This window comes from Anas acuta, chromosome Z (assembly GCF_963932015.1).
Source record: "Anas acuta chromosome Z, bAnaAcu1.1, whole genome shotgun sequence".
Lineage (NCBI taxonomy): Eukaryota > Metazoa > Chordata > Aves > Anseriformes > Anatidae > Anas > Anas acuta.
The window spans coordinates 48,584,491-48,607,358 of record NC_089017.1 but is presented as its reverse complement, the minus strand read 5'-3'; the positions used below and the strand labels follow the sequence as shown (position 1 = coordinate 48,607,358).

The following is a 22,868-nucleotide window of genomic DNA, read 5'->3' as shown; positions in this document are numbered from 1 at the left end:
CCTTGGGAAACATCTTCAACTTTTTTGCTTGTTAACATAGTGAACAACATTAGACTACTGTGAGCATCATTTTGCAGGCACACAGCATTGCTGCCTCCAACAGATTTTGCCATAAATATTTTAAACAAAGCCAAAGCCTTGGTTTCTTTATGTTACTTCAAACTTCAGTGCAATTTTTAAGTTACTGAAACTTAGAAACTATTTTTGAAAAGAAGAGCTTGGAAAAACTATTTTTGAACAGAAGAGCTTGGAAAACCTTTCAGCTAACAGCTCTAAAAACTAAATCCAGTCATTCCTGCAGTTGCTTCACAACAGTCCTCATAGGAATATAAAATAATGCTGACTGCAAGTGATTTTAAGTTTCAACATTAACTACACATTCCTGACCGTGCATTTACCTCCATGCTCAAAGGAAGGGAGATGACCAAAGAAGATTCCTTGCCTTGTCACAGCAGCCCTACCTCTGGGTCAGTCCAACCCCCATGGTTAGTAAGGACCCAGTCCCACATTATGGGATGGCCATTGTAACAGGCTCTTTCTAAAAGGAAAGGGAAGCTTCAAAGGCACCTGCCAATGCCACTCCCTTTCTACTGCTTGGCTTTTGCCAGATGTAGCACTTCAAGGACTTGTGTACTGCTTTAACTCAGGGTTGTAGAAGAGAAATTAAAGCTGAAGAGGAAAATGATTCAAAAAAGCTTGTATTCTGACATCGAGCAGTTAAGTGGCTCACAGAAAACACCAATAAACTAATACAAAGTTGAAGTAAACCACACTGCCAGGAACAGGAAAGAACAGGGGGGAGAAAAAAAAATGATGTCTTATTTCTCTGTTATGGCTGCAACAAAACAAAGGACTTGAACAACTGCTCACTGAACTGCCAGCAAAAATAAGCTTAAAATTTAAACTAGGTATATTCAATGCTTATCTTTATACCTAAAACACAGCCTAGAGCACCGACTCAGAAAAAGATGCTACCTTCATATACTTGGAGACTAACAGAAACAGCAAGAGAACGCATAGGATATTTAAAAACCAGTGGAATGCTGTGTTCATTGCATTTTTTTCAACAGCTGAGTAATCTCTTGTAAAGGAGGTTCAACAGGTTCTTCCCTGCCAGTTTTGCTGTGGCAGTCTTAGTTGTCATATACTGGTGAATAGCCCTGAAAGTCCTAAAGACTCAGCTGGTAGAAACAAAGCAGGGTCCACCAGTTAGCACTGATTATGCCACTATGCAATCAGAATCCAGCATAACAAAAAATTTAGTCATTAGTGACATTCAGGGGATCTTATTTGATAACATTGATTTGCTGAGTTCTGTGCTATGTCAGAGTGACAAGAAAAATCCTGCAGTACCTGGATGTAGTAAGACATCAAATTCAGAAGACAATGGAAGAGAAGTAAAGAGTACCTAGGATCCTGATTAAGAGCCAACACCGTATCATCTCTCAGAGACGTGCCCAGTACAGTAAAACCAGTTTCTATTACTTCTGTCTGAAGGAGAGAAGATTAGAGGAATACACTCACCTTATCTGGATGAACTACCAGCACTGCTTTCCTGTAGTACTTCTTCACTTGTTCGGGTGTTACTAGATCTGCTATGCTAACAGGTTTCCACTTATTTTCCCCTTCCCAAAGCACTGTATGAAGAGTTGATATTAATGCTCTGATATTTCTCTCTTTTCCTTCAATCCATTCAAGAATCTGGGAAAAACAGAATGCATAAAAACTGAATGCAATAGTGCAAGCATTCTCTGTACACAGTCTGAACTCTCACTCTTTCTGTACAAGATTGGGACCCAAGTACAATTGTCTTGCTGTATTGATCTCCCAGGTTCAGTTGTCTTACACTACATTCTTCTTTCTTGCATCCAATACCGTTATCAATCAAAAGCTGTATTTTGCATCTGTCCCTAGACAATAGCTCATTGTTATTGATTTAGTACAGAAATTCTGTCATTGGAAAAGACATTGATGAGTTAGTTACATATTACAAAACCCTGTACAATTCATGACAAGAGAATAGAAAATAGTACTTAAAAACATCTGTTACAATTACGTTAACTCCTTCTCAGGGTACAACATGAATTTCTTTACTAACATTCTCACCTGAGTTATATACAGAAGTTTCAGATCTCGTATGCTAATAGTTTGCTTAAGCAATTTGCAAAAAAACAAAGCATTCTTTCAGGTATCTCCATGAAACTTACTTAGAATAACTGTTCATTTAATTGACTTTGTAACAGTAATATTAAAATATATAAATGTATTAATATTTTATCATCAATACACCAAGAAAATCTGAACAGCTGATCAGATAAGACTCCTAGTTGTACAGCCCATCTCTAGAACTACTTCTTTTCATAATTTCTTAGGACAGCAACAGCACCAGCTAACTTGCAAATGCAAGTGGTCACCCTGAAGACATCTATTCTCACTTGCCTGTTCTTTAAGGATAGTTGCACTATCAGCTTAATCCATCTTTACTAAGGAGACATTTTGGAACTCTACAAATTAAGAACAATTTTGGCTTCAGAAAGTCTATTTTAGCAAGGTACATTCTTAAATTTTCCACACTCAGCTAATAGAAATAGGAACTTGCATTCCTTCCACACACTTTGTGTTCTTGTCCCTGCTGCTTCATTACTAGCTAACTCTTGTTCGTGCTAATTAACTTCACGGTAGTATGATAGTCATTTTAATTTAAATACAAATAAAACTTCATTTATCTGCTTTATCAGTTTTTTATCGTATGATTTTGCTTTGTTATTGGTAGTTCAAAGCACACACTCAGATTTGCATTTGAATCAAAATCTGTCAAACCAACCTTCAGTTTCAAGGGGTCCATATCTTTAGACATTTCTTGCTTTCTCATCTCAGCAATAGTTTTTGGTCCTTTTTTATCAGATTTAGCCGAAAACCCTTGATTAGATAAGAGATCCTCAAAGTCATTTGCTGAAACTTTTGGCTTCTGACCTATGAAAGGAAAAAAACATTAAAGTTATATGGGAGAACACATTAACTGGAGAAATGTACTGCATGCACTTAGCTACACCTGCATGACTTTACTCTTCAGCAGCTAGATAGACTCCACAAGACTAACAAAAAGACAAACAAAATGGGTCATTGGCAAGTTTTCAGTCCAGAAGAATAGAACCTCACACATACTCATGATGTCCTCTTTTTTTTCCTAAAGAGGAGTAGATATGAGGAAGTACACATCTAGCTATTCATGATTTTGGAAATTGTTTCATTTTTCCACTATAGAGTAATTCTAACTGCTGTACAACAGCTTTTCAAATGACTGAATATTTAATGGTCTAGTCAGAAATGTACTGTACATTTAAGTATGTTGAAATTTATGCACAATAACAAAGGAAAAAAATATCAACAAGAACAGTTACAGAACTGCTTTGAAACCCACAAATTTTTAAGAACTGCAGAACAACTTAAGTTGGATGAGACCACTGGATGTCATCTAGTCCAATTCACACCATTTCAAGTTAAATGAAGTACTTGTTCACTACCATTGAAAGGGAGGCATTATCCTGTACCTATAAATCAGGATTTTCCTTCCCCTTCCCCTCTTCCAAAAGGCTAACACAGACAGATGACACGTCCATCATAAGGAACTGGTTCCAAGAATGAATTTGTCTGCTCCTTACCCCTACTCTGCTCTTTGAAACAGTGATTTGTAATACGTTTAAGTTCATCAATTTTCCTTAAGACTAGCTACTACTCTTTAGCTAGGGAAAGGGCTGCATCCTTTTCCCTGTTGAGTAATGTTATTAACCTACCTCTCTTCCCTGCATTCATGCAAATTTACCTTTTGAATTCAATGATAGAAAGCCAGTACCCGTTTGGATGAGAGACTATAGCCCTGAGACTTTATACCCAAACATGCAAATGGGCCGTGGTCAGGTTGTCTGTGATATTCTAGTGTAGCCTTACAACAGCAGGACACTAGATTTGCCAAACTCTCTTCTACTTTATACTAGATATGACCTAAATGTAAACAAATAAAAAGACGAAAGGTAAAAGAGTTTGAGGCTAACAGCACACCTAAGTTCACACAGGCCATTATAAGTAATGCCCTCAGAAAACTTACCAAAGCTTGGGGTTCTGACTCCTCTTTCTTCTCGTCCGCCAATAACACCAAAGTTCCCGCTATAATTGGGTTTAGCTGTAGTGCTGGGTTTAGTCTGGGAGTGCCACAAAGTACTTTGTGGTTTTGTGGATTTCTGCCACTGATTTCCTGACTTCTGAGATGTAGCAGCCTTCTGACCAAACCCGCTACCAGAGAATCCACTCATGGAGGAGCCTAACAATAAATAACGCATTAGTTGTTCAGCTCAATACGTCACTTGCAAGTAAGCAACTTTGACCTTAACATTTAACTACACAGTTTACAGTGATATCACTATACAAGAGAATGCATAAAAAAACACTGGGCTCGTTAACAACTTGCATAGCAGTAGCCACGGCCATGACAAAAACTCTTCCAGCCTTACCTAAGTTCTCAGCTGTCAATTTTTATCAGAAGCATTCACTCATCTGATCAGACAGGCACGTGTATTTGCCAAAAAATAGTTCAGTGACAGCAGTTATGCCTACCAATTTACTACATTTCAACATCTATTAATGGGTATCAGAGGACATTAAAAGCTAATTATGATCAAGAAAACGTGATATATTGAGAATACTTTCAAATGAATGCTTTCTAAGTTTCCTCTTTAGTGATTTCATGGACTATTATTTAAGAAAACTCAGAAGATAACGCTATAGTAATCAGCATATGTTATGCAGCACAGGAAAAAAATACTGGTCATTACAATATCTCCTGAAAACTTCATAGCACAATCCATAGGCTTGTTTTAACAGTACAACATTGTCTTGATTATTTAGATCCCATTTCCCTTCACTTAGCTGGTGTAGATACAGCTGCTTAGCAGCCTCACCAGCTACAATCCAGGAAAGAGGATCCAGGACTTTTTTTCCACTCTACAATACTCACTACAAACAAATTAAGCACAATAAAGCTCCAACCTTTTAAATTCATTATTCAGCTTTTTGTCTCACTAATGAGAATAAACTTGAATTTTATTCTAAGCCAACCCACCATTAGACCGCCCTTGTCTGACCTTGGAGACATTTCTAGAACTCAGTTCCCCTGAGAAGTTACAGCATAAGATGTCTCGGCATATATCAATAAGAAGAAAAAATAGCATGATGGCTGAATTTAGATGCATCTATATTCTCTGTAAGGGAAACGTGTCACACCACACTTATGGCAACCTAAAGCAGAATGAGACCTCTTCATCTTGGAACAATTCCCTAAAAATGACAAAAATTCAACACTAGCGTCACTATATGGATGGTTACACAACTGAAGTCAGACAGGAAGTCTGAAGTTTAATATGAATGAAATACTGACACGTCAAATATGGAAAGACTTCTTTTATTACTTGGTTTTGAATGACAAACTTATAACCCTGTCTAGTTGAAGAAAGGTGAATTAATATTTATAACTCCACTTATTTTCTTACCCAGCTGCTGATCATTAGAAATTAACTTTCAGTTTAAACATTTCAGGCCAGTTTAGACTTACCTGATCTTGTTTCTATCTTTCTATTCCTTTATTTGTCCTAAAAACTCAGGAAAAAAAACACAAAGCTTGCCTGGCTAGGCTCAGCAATATAAACTCAGTTTTCTCTTTCAAAACTAGTTCCTTACATTTCTGTTCTTCTGGTAACATTTTAGTAGCTGCTGTGCATACTAACAGCTTACACAAAGAATGAATCCCTAACGCCATGTGCAAGATAGCTTGCTATACGTCTCAATACCTCACCTGGTAAAACCTAGTATTGTAATACATCACCTGAGAGAACTCCCTCTGCAAGAAGTGCTTTGAGTTGTCCCAATCTTTAACTTGTGAAATTTACTGAAAAATCCCTGCTACCTAGGTACATTACCTTGTAGAGTAAGAAATAATCTTATTGTACTACTCTCTTTCACATAATTCTATATTGTTTCAGTTATGGCCTACCAATTTTTCCTTATAGGGCAAGCCAATGCCTCACTATCAGCACCAACTTTTCAACAGCACATTCCTACTCTCTTGAAGAAGATCATTACTAGAAAGTGTGACTAAACCAACTATCACAGGTCACTGTTGGTATCTTACTATTATCTGCATACTATTACTAGCTTTAGCTATTGTTTCCTTACTGTGATATAATATTCCCAATTAAGGAGTGTTCACTCTCATAACATACAAGTCATCATTCTAGAAGTGTTAAGTCCAAAAACTCCTACAGAAAGACAGCACTAAGTCTAAACTGCAGTTCTTACACTTCCCTGAAGATTCATTTCAAGCCTGAGGCTAACTAGCCCAGTTACACCTGGCCACCTCCTTATGCAGTCCTTTTTTCTAATGAAAATTAAATGATTCCACGATTAAACTTCCAGTTAAGTTGGAAAGTATAGTCCAAATGTTCACCTAGCACTGTCAGGTCTACCACTAAACCATGTCCCTAAGCACCACATCAACACATCTCTTAAATACCTCCAGGGATGGTGATTCAACTGCCTTCCTGGGCAGGTTGTTCGAATGCTTCACAACCCTTTGAGTGAAGAATTTTTTTCTTAATATCCAGTGCAAACCTCTGGCACAGGTTGAGGCCATTTTGTCTTATCCTGTCACTTGCTGCTTGGGAGAAGAGAGTGGCCTCCCCCTTCCCCCAACTACAACCTTCTTTGAGGTAGTCAAAGAATGATGAGGTCTTCCCCAAGCATTCTTTCTCAAGGCCAAACAGTCCCAATTCCCTCAACTGCTCCCCAGACTTGTTGTCTAGACCCTTCACCAGATTCATCGCCCTAAAATGAGTTGATCTGAATCCTAAAATCACTATAATTCCCTCTACTCATTCAGTGTACAATCATACCTGCGTCTCCAAGTCTAACATGAAATGAGTTTACTCACCCTGCCTATAGTGTTGAAAAGTCCATATTTACCTGAACTATTGAACTAGGATAATTCTGTAAATTGTTTCCTGCAGAGCAGCTTTATTGGCACCACTTCAATACTAGAATTTTGCAAGGCAGCAGAGAAGCCAGCTTTGTATATTACCTTGCATTTAAATAAAGTAATTTCACCAAGAGGTTATTCAATTCAATATATAACACTAACTGCCAAGGCAACAGAAGCTTCTGTCAGCTTCAAGCTAAGGTAAAAGCATATTTTTCTGCAACTCAATAGCTATAGGCTGTTCCAAATTGCTCTTCTTAGACTCTTGGCAGCTAGTCACATTTAACAGCAGCCAATTGGCCATTAGCTATGGCAGTGTGGTACTGAAAAGAAAGCTCTTTACCCTGCCCTTATTTTTTCTGCTGTTTGTGAAAACACCTGAGTTTGGGTGAATGTAAAATCTTGGGACAATTGTTACTCTGGGTTGTGTCCCATCTTACATAGCCATCTTGTTCACATAACTGCAAGTTGGCAAATCTTTATAATACTGATGGAATTGGTGTAGGAGTATTTACAGCAAGCACAAATCAGACCCAGACATGACAAATTTGAGTAGCACAACTATACAAACCTACTTATTTCTAAGAAAAGTACTGAACTGACAGTTCTTTTTTACCCTTTATTTTGGGCCTAATCAAGAATTTAATTTGGCTTCCTATTTTATATCTTTCACAGTACCGTATCAAGCAAAAATATATTAGAAACCCTATGATCAGTTACTGGAGCAGAGACAAATAGTTTCTCTTAACTTCTCAACTAGAAGTCTCAAGAATGAAGTGTGTAAAACATTTCTAAATCACAGCTGAAGTTACCTTCTTAAACATAATTGTGCATATTTCACACAATCTCTATAAAGGTACGATTGCTTCTTGTTACACATCTGCCCACAGGAACTGCCTGAAGCTGGTTGTTACCATTTTAAAGAAAGCTTTACATAAGCTATCATTCACACTTATTGGAACAATAAGCAAATCAGAAACCAGAGAAGCATTAAGTTCAGACAAGGCCTTACCTGGAAGACCAGATCCAAGATTGGCAAGATCAGCAAAAGGGTCCACGTTCTGAGACTTAGACTGGTTTAAGGCTGGACCTGAAGACACACCGGACTGACTTCCTGTGGTAAGAACTGGACTTGTTTAATATGAAAACACATCATGTACTTGGTTTATTTAGAAGCTGAGAAAATTAATAGAAATGTAATTTCCAGGTAAGCCTCCCTAGTATTCTGCTAGATGACATCTTTTACCAGAACAAGAATCACCATTACTATAGGCAACTGACACTATTTAGTTCCTATACATTGAACTTATTCTGAAAAACTACTCTAGTGCCTTAAAGAGGCCCTTTAAGCACAAGAGCATAGAGTCCTTTAAGCAACAAAGCAAAAGGCAGGCAGACATGTTCAGCAGTTTCAGGTGACTGAACTGACCAGGTCCAGAGTATTTCTTATCCCCTCTAATGGGAGACTTTTTTCATCATACCTTCAACAGCAGACTTCGTTTGTGCTGATGGTGTAAAGACAGATCTGGAACAATCTACCCCAAAATCCCATCCACCTAAAAGATCCGGGTAGCTTGTAGAAGATGACATTTTACTTGTCTCTAATTTCCCTACAAAAGAAAAAAAATCCATGATTATTCTTTTAAGAAAACTACCACAATAACAAGTCTTTTGCCAGTACTGCTACAGCTTTACCACATTGTCAGCTGGCCTGCTACATGGGTTGCTTAGGTATCTCCATAGTAGTAATGTGCTCTTAAATGGGACTCAGAAGGGTTTTCACACCAAATTCTTTCATTTGTATTTCAAACATCCACATACTTCAGAGAATTTAGTCCAAAGGTAACACTATGACCTTAACAGCTTAGGTCTCATAGGCTGAAGAAATACCTAATGGATGGCTTCAGAGCATGCTCCTGTTCCTGCCAATGCAGCAGGTAACCAGAAAGCAGTAGTGTATTTGCCTCTCGGTGCTCAGAATCCCAGCTATCTGCTATATAGCAATGCTACTGGTTACAGAAGTACCTAAGTGCCTATTCATCAGTTCAGAAATTTTACATACTATATGCCATTCCAAAAATGTTAATTGGGCCTGAAATTAATAATTAGTATTAATATTTAAGTTAGAAAAAAAATTGGCTTATGATCTCTGCAGTTTTATGTTTTCCACATGGAGATGAGACAGTTTACAACCACTTATTGAAATAAATTTTCCTGTGATAAAACCACAATGAAAGAAATAACTACACATTAAGCTTTCTTTATGTAACTTCTCATCTGTAGAAGAAATCCTTTAATCACAGAGAACAACAGAATTTCTTGTGAACCAAAAGGCTGGTTTAATATGATGTAAGTTTTCCAAGCTCATTTCGAGCCCAACTGAGAGCACAATCACCACAGAAAACAGCTCCTCCTCAGAAGACAACTGCACTGGTCACTCAACTTTCTTTTGATCACATTTCATGCCTCCTGCTATTTTTTGATCAGATCAGTCCATCCTCACATGGGGAAATACATTCCTGCCCAGACTTCCATCAAAGATGACCTGCTTCCACACCCAAACAAACCAATTCTGTTCTCAGAAGCGCTCACTGAACATTTATTTAGTGAGGAAGAATACACACTCTTTCATCTACAGAAAATTTTGTAAGTGTGGCCACTCAAGACTTAAGAGCAGGTGATCTGTTCTTAAGTAAATGCTAATCCTGTGTCCTACCTTCTCTCTCAAGCAACTGAAAGTTTTCACAGAAAATTAGATTTCCTTCCAAAACAGTTTTAGTAGAACTGATCTATATATTTTTATATTATGGGCCAGAATGCCTTAACAGACCACACATTGTTTAAAAAGTATATTTTCTATAAATTAAGTTTATATTTTAAAACTCCAGTAAATTTCAAGCACCGTTGAGAAATAAGCCTAAAATTTTAGTTCTTGAATTAATGTTCACTGAAGAGCATTCCTCCTCACATCTATAGAGGTTAGTAATTGTTTACTACCAAAGGAACGCCTATCCATTGCTTCAGAATTTGATTTGACACTCGCTACTTCTCCAAAAATAGATTCACCGTATCTTGTCACTGCAGCTTATTTTAAATGAGCACTGACATTACCAATTTATTTTTAATGAGTTTTAAATTGTTCCTCACTTTAATGACCTGATGTTTGCACTTTCTTCTGCGCTCTCCACACAATTTTTCCAAATCTGTCATTTTTGAGAATGCTCTCCCCTGCAATTCTCCAATTGCTAGTTAGCATGTCTTCTCAGTCATATGCACTCCTTCATATTAAAAGCATTAGAACTACTAATATTCCTCATCTTCTGGTTAAAATTGATACTTGTGACTGGATGGAATGCTAAAGCCTCTAATACGTAATTTATTTCAGCTAAACACACAGAAGAGCTGTCACTTAAAAGGTAAACTTAAAGAAACATGAAATGTTAACCCAGTTTCTCCACTTCCACAGTTTTTATATCTTGCATAGCAACAGTTTCAGAAACCGATAAATATTGGGAAATGCATAACTGTAGTCTGAATAGAAAATGGGTACATTTGAAGTATATTTAGCATATATTGACAGAAACCTCTAGAAAATACATCAAAATAGTAGACAGGCTACTGCATTTACCTGGGTACATTGTCACCATAGTCAAAAGACAAAGCACAAACACTAAGCACAGAAGTCAGATATATGAAAATATCTTTTTCTTCCACACTTGCTTAAATGTTACAGATAGCTGAACATACTGATGGTCTCCTTGAGGTTGCAAGTAAACATTTAAAGAGCTGAAATTTTCATTTGTGTATTTTTTTTCAACTTCAATTTCGTACAAAAAAGGGTTCTGTCATGTAGGGATTGGAGCACCTGTCACATGAGTAAAAGGATGAGTGTGCTGGTATTGCTTAACTAGGAGAAAAGGATTAGGGATGAAGGACCTTCTTGAAGTGTGTAAGTGTATACACTTAAAGGATGAAATAATGATGACAGACCCAGACTCTTCTCAGCACTGTCCACTGGAAGGACAGGAGGCAGTGGGCACAAATTGAGAAACTTGTAAAGAACTGCAGCACAAGAGAAGGACCTATGTTGGAGCAGTTCATAAAGGCCTGTATCCCATAGGAAGGACCCCATGTGGGTGAACAGCTCTTCTGAGGAAGAAGGAGCAATAGAGGGAACAGACCACAGTCCCTATTCCCCATCCCCATGTGCCAGAGTGGGGAGAAGGATGCTCAAGAGTTGAGAATGAAGGAATGACATCAAGGGAAGTAGGGTGGTGGGAACGTTTCTTTCAATATTTCTCACTATCCTACTTTTTTTTTTTAATTAACAATACATTAATCATTCCCAAGTTACTGTTTTGCCTATGACAGTAATTGCTACATGACCTTTGTCTTTATACTTCAACCCATGAGATTTTTCATCTTTTCTCCTACTGTCCCCCTGAGAAGAGGGAGCAAAAGCACCATTCTGGGTATCTGGTAATCAGCCAAGGTTGACTCACAGTCTCAGGGCACTTTCTTGTAAATGAAGGGAAATAAATCCTAAACAGTGAAGAAATTTTAGAAGTCACTGCCCTCTGAGAACGGACAGTAAGATGTTTTCAAAGTACAACCATTGGTAGACATACAGGGGTCAAGTTTTCTGTTATTTGAAATACTAAGTTTCAATATCGAATTCTAACCATGTACACCCCCTTCACAAATGCTGCCATCCTTCCAAGAATACCTGTCCAGGTCTGTAATCTTTCGGTTTGCATGATGTTCCCACGCTCTTGCTTTTAATAGTGATGGATAAAAATTTAGCTCTACAAATTTGACTTTTGTGAATTTAACTATTGGCTAACACCACAAACAGCAAGACCACGTACATGCCCCTTTTCTCTGAAAATCAAATTTAAAAAGCAACACATTTGGCTCTGCCACTTTGGTTTTGTAAAAGCGTGTTGCTTAGAAGATCCATTTAGTAACACTTAAGACGTAACATGCTGAAGATGGAGACAAGGGAAGACCCAACATATTACAAAACTTTGTTTAATAGTAAATAGATTTTAGAATAAACACACGAGGAAAAGGTTCACCAAGAACACTCAGAAATCAAATGAAGCAAATAGGATTAGAGTATTACATAATGTATTCCGTAAGTATATTATCAGGTCAAGAAGGTCCAAGCTAGCCTCTGATTGCATTTTAAGATCTTGCTGTACTTTAATTTCCTTGAACCACTCACTCCTTTTCACAGGTTTTCAGAAAAACTAATAAATGAATACACTCAAAATAGTATTGTCATCTAGACAGAATGTTTGCAAGTGTTTGTGTATCATCATTTTTAAGAGCTCTTGGAAGAAAATTCAGCTCTTGAAAGGTTAGCAATGCTGGAAATAAATATTAGAATCACATTATATAGGAAATCCTTGCAACTTGATGGTACATGCGTATCTGTGTCCCCGGAACAGGGAGCTAATTAAAACAGTCACAACAAGTGGACCTATTAAGACACTAATCCACCCCAGCTAAGGCAAAAGAAAAAATACACAAAGCAGCAGAAACTGTTGAGAAACAACACCAGAAGTGCACTTACCAAAATTCAAGAGATCTGAACTGGAAGAAAGCAGAAATGTATTACTGTTAGAAAGAAACGTATTAGGAGTAGATGTTGAATTTGAATTAAGCGTTTCTCGAAAGAGGTCTGCACTAGGTAGGGACAGATTCTCAAAACTTGATGACATTGTGAACAGGCCAAAAGGATCAGCTAAAAAAGAAACAGAAAATAAAATTATGACAAGTTTTAGAAAAAAGTACAAAACTTTATTACTCCAGGGACAAGGACAAAAGCAGAGTTTATGTTGGCAAATGAAGCAGCTCTGAATTTTTGTAGCAAATAGTCACCATTCTGTCTTTGCCTTTAGACACTGGTACTTTCATGTTGGTATAGAAAGTTTCTCAGCCATACGCAGTTAAAACAGCTATGTCCTCAAACACAAATCCTTAACAAAGCTGCATATATTCAATCATAATGTTACTTTCCTCCATGCAAGACATACCTTAATTTTGAGTTGCAATCAGTTGCATATAAACCAAAAAAAATTACATTTGTTAAAAAGTGATCTATAATGCCAGGCCTCTAAAGAATTTAAACAAAAACTAGACTATTAAACTACTGAAAAAAATCAAGAAAAGCATTCATACTACTGCTTTGACTTGAAGGCATTGTTGACTCCAGGGTAGAAAGTGCGTCAGCTCAAGAATAAAAGCCAAAAGGAAGCAAGACTTTCAACAGGTCCTTAGTGATCACAGTGAGGCAAAAACTAATTGGAAGAGTATTTATATACAGCATGGGATAACACGTGACAGTTGCGTGAATCATGGCTTGAGATCTTCCTGTTACTGCTGCCCTCTAGGGTCAAAATCCTTTGGAGCCCAGGGACTCCTGCCAGATTCACTCAGAAGCTGAAAAGAAATAATCTTCCCATGGTGCCCTAATGCATCCTGAGGTGCCGATCACATTTCTCAGGTCTCGGCAACAGTTCAAAAAGCAAATGTTGAGTTCTCGTGTAGAAACTACCTTATTGCAGCACAGCACATGCACAAAACCTCAGCTACAAGTTTGATGTGCAGGGGGAAACTCAAGTGGCTTCATCTGCTCACTTCTGTAATACTATTCAAACGTAGAATGATATATATAAATTACCACTGCTCACATTTTTGAAGATGATATAAAAAAGCTTCTTTCGAAGGTTTCTGCCTATGTTTAAACTGGTGAATTAAGTGATTTGTCATTTACCATAGTAACACAGTTCAAGAGTGAATTACTTCAGAAGAAATTTTTGAAGTCACCTAAAAGCCCTAAAATCACATTTTACCTTTGCGCAAATAAACTAAAGCTTGTAATAGTTACCCTGATTGACTAATATTCCTAAAACTCTTACTGCACATTCAGACCAAGCATTACTATTATCAAAATTTAGTCACATGTTGAAGTGATAACAATGCACTGGAAAGATCTCTACATTAAAACATTGTTTTAAATGCAAACTAGATAGAGTTAACATGCTCCTTCCAGACATAAAACTTGCCATCATCATCAGTAAAAGCAGCAACAGCTTTTAGCAGCAGCATTATCACACTGTTTTCAACAGTAATCTACAGGATTTCCAGTTGCCTATCAGTCTTATCTGATTAGCACTCAAAAAATAACCACGGCCTTTTGACCTACACAGCACAGCTATACACTACATCTAGTGTAATTGCTCTACATAAAGTGAATGTATGCACTTACTACAATTCTCAGCCTGAGCAAGAGCAGTGATTTACATACATGATCTAGATCCTTTTCTAGATCCATAACACCTGCATTGGAAAGTTATGGATTCTTTAAAAATGGTGAATTTGCTTTTAACTCAAAACCTGATACTTTACTGTTTACATGGTTTGGAGCTAAAAGGATATTGATAACATAAAAGGCATGGGTAGTGTGCATCAATTTGTCTGTTTCATGCATTAAAAATACCTTTCTATTCAGATTCTTGCCATAGACCAACATGTCTTCAGTGTACATATCAAACATGTTAGCTATGTTCCAACCACAACAGAGGCAACAGTTATTACCTGCTGCCAGTTGAAGAGTACTGAGATTAACTTTACACACCTGATGCTGAAGTCATCTCCTGAGCAGCATCTGAACACTGAGACTGCTTGCTGTAAAAGAAAGATGTTCCTTGTCCAAGAAGATCTCCAGTGGGCTCTTCTGCAATCTGTGATGCGCTACCCACAAACAGATCGTTCAACAAATCCGCATTACTTGTTGAAGTGCTTGTTTCTGAGATAGGTTGTTGCTGTTCTTGTGAAATATCAGAGTTCAATCCCAGTAAATCTACATTCTCTTCAGTGAGAGGTTTTTGTGATGAGGCAGATGAAGCTTCAAAATTGACTTCAAAAGACAACTCTCCTTCCTGAGTACCAGAATCTCTCTCATCAACAATTACCACCTTTTCTTCACTTGGAAATGCGGGGAATTCTTCATCTGAAGGATCACTCTCTTCTCTCTCATCAGACAGTTGAACATTATCATTTTTGGATGAATTATCGTCTGGTCCACTTTCTGGACATTTTCCTTCTTAAAAAGAAACAAGAGATAACAGCAAAAGATTAACAGAATTCTGCCAAACAAAAATGTCAGGCTTATTGATTTCATGTGGTTTCTGCAATCCCTAACAAACTGTTGGGTATCACCTCCTTGAACAGGGCAGGCAAAGGGGCACCTCACATTCTACTAGTTCAAATTAGACAATTAACAGAGGAGTTCTCCAGCTACAAAGCATTAGAACAAGACAACTATAATGCATGCTCACAAAAATGACAAACAACTCTACCATACTTGCTACTCTAAAAGAGAAGGTACTACACATGCTTTCAAAATGGCACTGACGTAGACCATCTCAACTCAGGACATCATACCACTTATGTCTTAGAAAATTATTCAGTAACTGTTGCTCCACTCTACAACAACATTCAATGGCAGCATAATCAGTTACTGCTATGTTTGCCAACAGAGCGGAGCTCAGAAATAGGACTTATACATGCACTATAAAGTTACATTTTCTCAGTCCATACATGTTGATCTGGACCCCACTGGTTGGTCTATGTTTCTTCTGTTCCTCAGCCAGGCTTAAGCGGGGTTGTCAGAATATAACTACTCCCTTGAAGGTGTTTAAGTTTAAAATTGTTAAATGCTGAACTACACTTTTCATTGTAAGTTATGAGCAATAAAAAAAAAAAAACAAACATTAGTATTTAACCAAATGAAGTTGAATTAACACTTTCTAACATGTTAACATGCAGAGTTCACTCTTTAAATAGCCTTTGCTCATGGCCTGGCAACATAGTGAATTTCACTGAATAAGGGGGGTATAAGAAACAACTATAGTGCTCATTGAAAAGTATACAAGAAAACAGAAATAGTTACTTCAGAGAAAAAATACCTTTCCAATCCAGAGAATGAAAGAAATTATTTGCATCAGTACCACTACTATGTGAGGATTCTGTCTCAGTTAGGGCGCTTTCTGAAGACTGCTCCAGTTGGGATGCTTCCGCTTCATATTGTGCAGTTGAACCTGGCTGTCTAGGCAGCTCTGGTTTCCCTAAAAGAAGATAGATTTATAATTTATAAGCCAGAACCCTTAGAGAGAAGCTTCTAAAACTCAATCCTGGTCACAGCAGCTGGTACTTGACTGCTACAGTAAGACAACTGTCCTGAAGTATTATTCCACAAAGGCAAAACCTCCCAGGTTTGAAGCTGTCATTACTAAGCCTGATTCAACTGCAAAGGCTCGTAAGACCCTATTTTAAACTGCATCGTTAATGTATCAGACTCACAGCAAAACACTCAAGTATCCTATTTACATTTTTTAAAAATACTTGTGCTCAACAGCTCACTTGTACCACCTATCCCCTAAAACAGGCAGGAGCTATGAACAGCATCTGCAATAGCTTATATAAGGAACAGAATATCAAAAAAGATCAAGTGCAGATATAGAAAAAAAGAGTATAATGCTAGAGAGTAATATGGAATTGTTAACAAGCATCTCAAAGATGTTAAGTAATGCACTGTGTTGCTATCAACTTCTCCTTATAATGCTTATTTGACTGAGATCAGACTTTAAATGACTCTTGTACTAAAAAACTGATTTGGACTGAATTACCTACAGTAATACCATCTCCCCCCCCCCCCCCTCCCCCTCCCCCAAAAAAAAAAAAAAAAAAGGATTTCCTCAAGACAAGCCAAGAATTCCCTATGTCAATGAGTGTTCATCCACTGCTTGAAAAGAATGGGATGAATGCTTGGGAGAAAGCTGTTTGTCTAAATCCAAACATCAAGTCTGGTAGAGCACTTTTTCCCTTCCTCCCACAAACTCAGTTGTAACAGATGTTGAAAAAATAGTTTCTGTATGTTTCAGAAAACATACATGAAACATCATGCTTAATGTAATATCGTAAATTCAATCTTAATAGGGCAAGCTTTATAAAGAAAGTTCATAATACAGAAGAACGCAAACACTCTTCTTGCAAGTATTAAAAAAAAATTCAATGGTATTTGAAACCTTCTATGAATAAGAAAGTGACTTGAAATGCAAGTTTATAAATCAAAAGGTCAAAAGTAATTCTCATTCTCATTAACAAAACATCTTGAGTGAGCTGAGAGCAGTGTTTAATCATAGTTGATATTGATAGTAAAAGTCTTAAGTTAAACAAAAAATGACCTAAATTGTGGTATGAGCAGAATGTATTCTGCAGGAAATAGGACAGCAGCAACTAATATCTATCAAGAGACATGGAATTAGAACATACAGTATTAAAATTAGAGAGTAAGATCTCATGTATGGTGTACCAAAATCACAAGCTTTTTATAGGGGAGGCGTGGTCAAGGCTTGGAAGCCTTAATGAAAGTGTCAAAACTGTAATTACTGATTCCAGAAGAAGATACTGAACAACATTGAATGGAATTAATACAGACATTTACAGATGAAGCACACATGCAATATTTAAATAGTTAAATATCTGATGGATGACATGAGGAACTACTGACAAATTGAACATCAGTTACTAAATTAATTGGTTATATATACGATGAAAACATTGATAACATTTTTAGGTAGGACTATTTACCAGAAAGACTGAAATAATTAAATTATAATGATGCCAATTTAGTCAAAGATAGTTCTTTCAAGACATTTTGTCTACAAATCCTGACTGTCAACATTCCATTTGCTAAAATCCCTGCAAATAGCATATTCATAACTTTAAAACAAGCAAGTGTAACAGCAGTGGATGTCAGATAAGGATAATTATAATCCTTATATAATTGGAGGATAATTTATACTCCTTTATGCAAGGCAAATTTTTTGAAATTATATTTATAAAAAAAATAATAAATTTTTTCTTCACTAAAAGGAATATCAGAAACTAATCAGAATACATCCTCAACTGCTAGGTTATTAGAAACTTCATCAGGTTCTCTAGTTCAAGAGGTTCATTACCGAATTTTGACAAAATCTCTTGTTGTTCCTCTCGGGTAGAGAAAAGAATCTTGGGATTCAGTCCCTTTATATTCATATTATCCCATGGTGGCTGCTCACAGCTAGGTCTGTCTCTGGGCTCCACCTCCACTTCCAGATTGACTTGAAATAAATCAGGATACTTCTCTTGAATGTCGCAGGCATCCAGATCATACCTGCAAAAGTGTATGCAAGTAAATTCTTAAGACTATGTGCTAACTGGATTAAATTATAGTAGCTCATGACAGAACTTCAAGGCACTAAAGTATGTATAAGGCTTAAAGTATGCTGTACTTGTTTACATTTTTCATAGATCTTCAACAAGTAGTACTTAGGTAAGGAAAATATTTGTTGCATTTATTCAATTTATTGAAAAATTATTGAAGAAAGCCTTTCCTCAGCTGTTAGTTTGGCAAGTTAAACAGTTTGAAAGAAAATTCCTTCAAATTCCCTACAAAAAAAAGTGTCAACATACTTAGCAAATTTCACTGTGGTGGCATTTCGGGGCACAAAACCTGTGTGGAACTGAATCTGAAACATCTTCATAGAAGCCATCTGTTGGAAACAAGAAACACAGGGAAACTGCATAAATATGCATAAGAAGTATGTGTCGTGTTCTGCCTTTAATATAAAGCAAAGTATTTTCAGTATTGAAGCGTTCATTTTTCCACCTTGCATACTTTACCTAGAATGTTTTAAATGTAGACTATGACAGAATGTAGACAGATATAGCATTCATTAACAGAAAAAAGCAAAAGCCCTTGGACCAGATACTACTCTCAGTACTAGCCTCAGATTATTGAAGTCTGTCAAATATTTCCAGACCCTGTTGTAAAGGCTTAAATGTTGTGACCTTTGTTACACTTTTCAGCATAACATATTCAGAAAAAAACTCATCATGCAATACACTAATATAGAAATAGGAACCCATCATAGGAGTCCATTCAGTACAGCTGTAAAAGTAACATATTGAAGGCTGTTTTTCCAAACGTATTACAACCATTCAACTTACCCCCACTGTTTCTTCCACTTACAGAAAAGATACTTCCCCCTGCTTGATCAGCAAACAAGAATCAAGAAAATGCTACCATAAAAGATCCATATAGCTCCAAATACAAATACAAAATACAGCAAACTGATAAACCCACACTGTATTTGCTCCCTGGCTTTAATTACAGCACATGTAGAATATTCATGCCTTTCCTTATAAAGCAAGTGATACAAACACAGTCTAATAAGACAATTCTGACAGCTTTTCTTATAATCATAGAATGGCTCAGGTTGGAAGGGACATTAGAGATCATGCTGTTGCAACCCCTATGCTGTGGGTGGGGATGCCACCAACTGGATCAGGCTGCCCAGGGCCTTATCCAGCCTGGCCTTGAGCACCTCCAGGGATGGGGCATCCACAGCTTCTCTGGGCAGCCTGTGCCAGGGCCTCACCACTCTCAGAATAAAGAATTACTTTCCTAAGACTTAATCTAAATATACCCTCCTTTAGTTTAGTTCTGCCTGGTCCTGTGACTATCTGTCCAAGTAAAAAGTTGCTCTCCCTCTTTTTTGTAAAACCCCTTTAAGTACTGAAAGGCCACAAGGAGGTCTCCCAGAGCCTTTTCTTCTCCAGCCTGAACTGCCCTAACTCCCTCAGATCCATCTTCAAAGGAGAGGTGCTTCAGCCCTCTGATCATCCTTGTGGCCCTCCTCTAGACCCACTCTAACAGGTCCATGTCCTTCTTGTGCTGGAGGTCTCAGACCTGGATGCAGCACTCCAGGTGGGGCCTCATGAGGGCAGAGCAGAGGAGTACAATCACCTCCCTTGTCAGCCTCCTGTCCATTCCTCCGATGATGCAGCCGAGGATGCAGTTGGCCTTCTGGGCTGCAAGTGCACACTGCTGGCTCATGGTGAGCTTTTCACCCACCAGAACCCTCAAAGTCCTTCTCCACAGGTCTGCTCTCAGTGAGTTTTTCTCAAAGGCATGATTTTTCCTTGGTGAAGCCGTGCTGGCTGTCTTGGATCACCTCCTTGCCCTGCACATGCCTTGACATTGCTTCCAGGAGGATCTGTTCCATGATCTTACCAGGCACAGAAGTCACTGTCTTGCCAGGCTCACAGGTCTGTAGTTCCCCCAAGTGCTCCTTTCTGCTCTTGTTAAAAATGGGAGCGGCGTTTCCCTTTTTCCAGTCACCAGGGACTTCACCTGACTGCCAGGACTTCCCAAATACAATGGAGAGAGGCTTGGCAGCTCCATCAGCTAGTTCCCTCAGGCCCCTGGGATGCATGGCACTGGGCCCCACAGACCGGTACCTGCCCAGTTTCATCAGGGGGTCTCCAACCTGCTCTTCGCTTACAGGGGGAGGGACTTTGCTCCCCCAGCCTCTATCTACAGGTTCAGGGAATCAAGAGACATGGGAAGCCTGAAGTCAGTGAAGACTGAGGGAAAATTTCCCAAATACCTCAGCCTTCTCCACGTCCGTGGTTACCAGCTCTCCCTTTTCATCCATCACAGTAAGCCCTCCTTGGTCTTTCTTTTCTGGCCAATGTGTCTGAATGCTGCATTGCGAAGTCTGTAAGCTTTGTATAACCCAGTTCTAGTGCACAACCTCTTTAAATACATCTTAATACATGTACAACTCTGATGTGCTTGAGTTATCTTGTAAAATTCCTTCTGCTAAACGCTTTGTGGATTACAAAAAGATATAAAAATCAGCTTTGCCTGAAATTCCCTTTTTATACTCACACTCGGTATCCATGTTTTCCAGCATCTTCCACATTTTCCCATTGTTATGTGCATCTGATTTCAAGATTCCCCTTCTAACACCTCTTACAGCCAAAACTTTATTTACACTTTGCTAGTGTCACAGGCATGAAGTTACAAATCCTGACAGATGAGAACCATGATGACATAACGATGCAAAAGTTCCTCCCAGTAGGTGGACCACTTGACACTTACCTGAGCAGATATCTCACTCCCCATGTTAAATTTCACTTCAAAAGTTCTGCCCACCACTGATTGTTATGAACTTTTGGTCAAGGCAGCTTAGTGACACACACCAGAAAGGAATTAAGAGACAGTTTCTCTCATCCATCCAGCCCTATCCTGAACTACGTATGAAAACCTGAAACACTATCAGATAAGTTTTAATCCCTCGTTATGCAAGACATTTCCTAGAAGATAAACTAAATCCTCTCTCAAATCAACTGTAAACAAGTGGAAGACATTCACAACACACAGCTCTAAGCACTCAACAGCAAAATTGAAATGCAATGGCTGATCTTAGTAGAGTTCTGCAGAGAGCTTCAGGGAGCATTTTACAGCGTGTAGAACTAAGAAGACAATGAATATTGTTCCATTAAAGCACCAAACCAGTATCATTACACTGTTGATATACCATGTGTTACACCAGACAGACGAGAAAATTCTAATCTCTCTTGGTTAATGGTTAAATACCAGAGAAACCAGGCATTAACCTTACAATCAGTGAAACTGACACTGAGATTGCACAAGGAGAACACATTACCTTTGGCCAAATATTTCTCAGTCTTGGATCTCTGCAACATACAATTTCATACTCAACGTTCTATGCACAGTAAAAAATGTAGGGAGAACATCTACTTCAGTAATAGCAGAAATGTATGAGCATGTATTTTTGCTGCAAATGTCTGGAATCTGCAGTACTGTCTGAAGAACCTCTGGATCAATTTTCACAATACTGTAAGTTATCTAAACTTTGCTCTGTGTCATGCCATCTTTTACATAGACCTCCAGGTTTATTTACATAGACCTCTGGGTTTAATTTGGTCACAACACAAGAGGGGGACCCAAAATTAATTTATAGGTATTTGGAGACAGACTTGGCAAACTTGTGATTCTAGTACATGACAGTTTGCTTTTTTTTTTTTTATTATTAAAAATGAAATGTGCATTCTCTCTAGGAGAAAAAAAAAAAAGACCAGTCATAAAATTAGCTACAACACTCAAACTTGCTTAGAAACAAGGTACAACACCACATGCATTTTTTTTATTATTTTATTTGAGACTGTTTAGTGCAGTCAGTCCCTGGAATACCACTTTTGCACCGAGTGGCATTTTTCTGTTCATTTTGGTTTACTTATACTGAACTAAGAAGTTTTGGCCTATTGTGCAACTTAATGGATGAGACCAAATAAATTGAAAAGTTATATTTGTGTGGAGAGCCTTTAGCTAGTTACTATCACTATAGGAGTAATTTCCAGAAATGCTTACCAAAGCATCTCCATGCAGAAAATGGACACTTACCAGGCCTGAAGGAACTGGATTCCCAAGTGCATGAACACAAACATTTATTTGAACACAGAACACTAAATAAACTCATGTACTTAATGAGATTCCAAATACAATTACAACAGAAACTACACCTAGAAGCAAGCCATTCATGCAGGTTGTTAAATTTATTATTACCTTAGCTTGCAGTCGGCCTCCCAGTGTTGAGCGGGCATGATAGATCACAATGAGAACATCTCCTTGAACTGTTATACCTAGTGGAATTACAGCTTTCCCATCTTCAATTTTGAATTCCCTGAAGAAAAAGCATATCCACATTTGCACTATATTTTTCTGAAGCTGGATTATTTCTTTATGCTTAGTTTTCTTTCCCCAAGCCCTTCCATATCAACCCATGAAATTCCACCGTAAATTCTTAACTATGAATGAAGGAATGCACTCTAAGTGATTAAAACTTAAAAATTGCTCTTGTCACTTGCTTTGTCAAAAGCAAGTAGTTGACAAGCAGCAGTTGCCCAAAACAGAGCTACA

General features: G+C 37.8%; 1 protein-coding gene across 2 annotated transcripts in view; it reads right to left on the bottom strand.

The window, feature by feature from the left end:
• The window catches only part of GAK (cyclin G associated kinase), a 70,319-nt gene that overhangs the window by 5,457 nt on the left and 41,994 nt on the right, over positions 1 to 22,868 (bottom strand). Inside the window, exons 17-27 of one of the 2 annotated variants that reach the window (XM_068666126.1) lie at positions 22,515 to 22,632; positions 18,551 to 18,630; positions 18,058 to 18,251; positions 16,003 to 16,161; positions 14,670 to 15,134; positions 12,603 to 12,773; positions 8,506 to 8,634; positions 8,037 to 8,138; positions 4,106 to 4,318; positions 2,825 to 2,973; positions 1,525 to 1,701 (exon numbers count right to left, since the gene is read on the bottom strand). In XM_068666126.1, the coding sequence (XP_068522227.1) occupies positions 1,525 to 1,701; positions 2,825 to 2,973; positions 4,106 to 4,318; positions 8,037 to 8,138; positions 8,506 to 8,634; positions 12,603 to 12,773; positions 14,670 to 15,134; positions 16,003 to 16,161; positions 18,058 to 18,251; positions 18,551 to 18,630; positions 22,515 to 22,632 (1,957 nt within the window). Of the gene's footprint in view, positions 1 to 1,524; positions 1,702 to 2,824; positions 2,974 to 4,105; positions 4,319 to 8,036; positions 8,139 to 8,505; positions 8,635 to 12,602; positions 12,774 to 14,669; positions 15,138 to 16,002; positions 16,162 to 18,057; positions 18,252 to 18,550; positions 18,631 to 22,514; positions 22,633 to 22,868 lie in introns of both variants that reach the window. The other variant, XM_068666125.1, reaches the window with a different exon arrangement.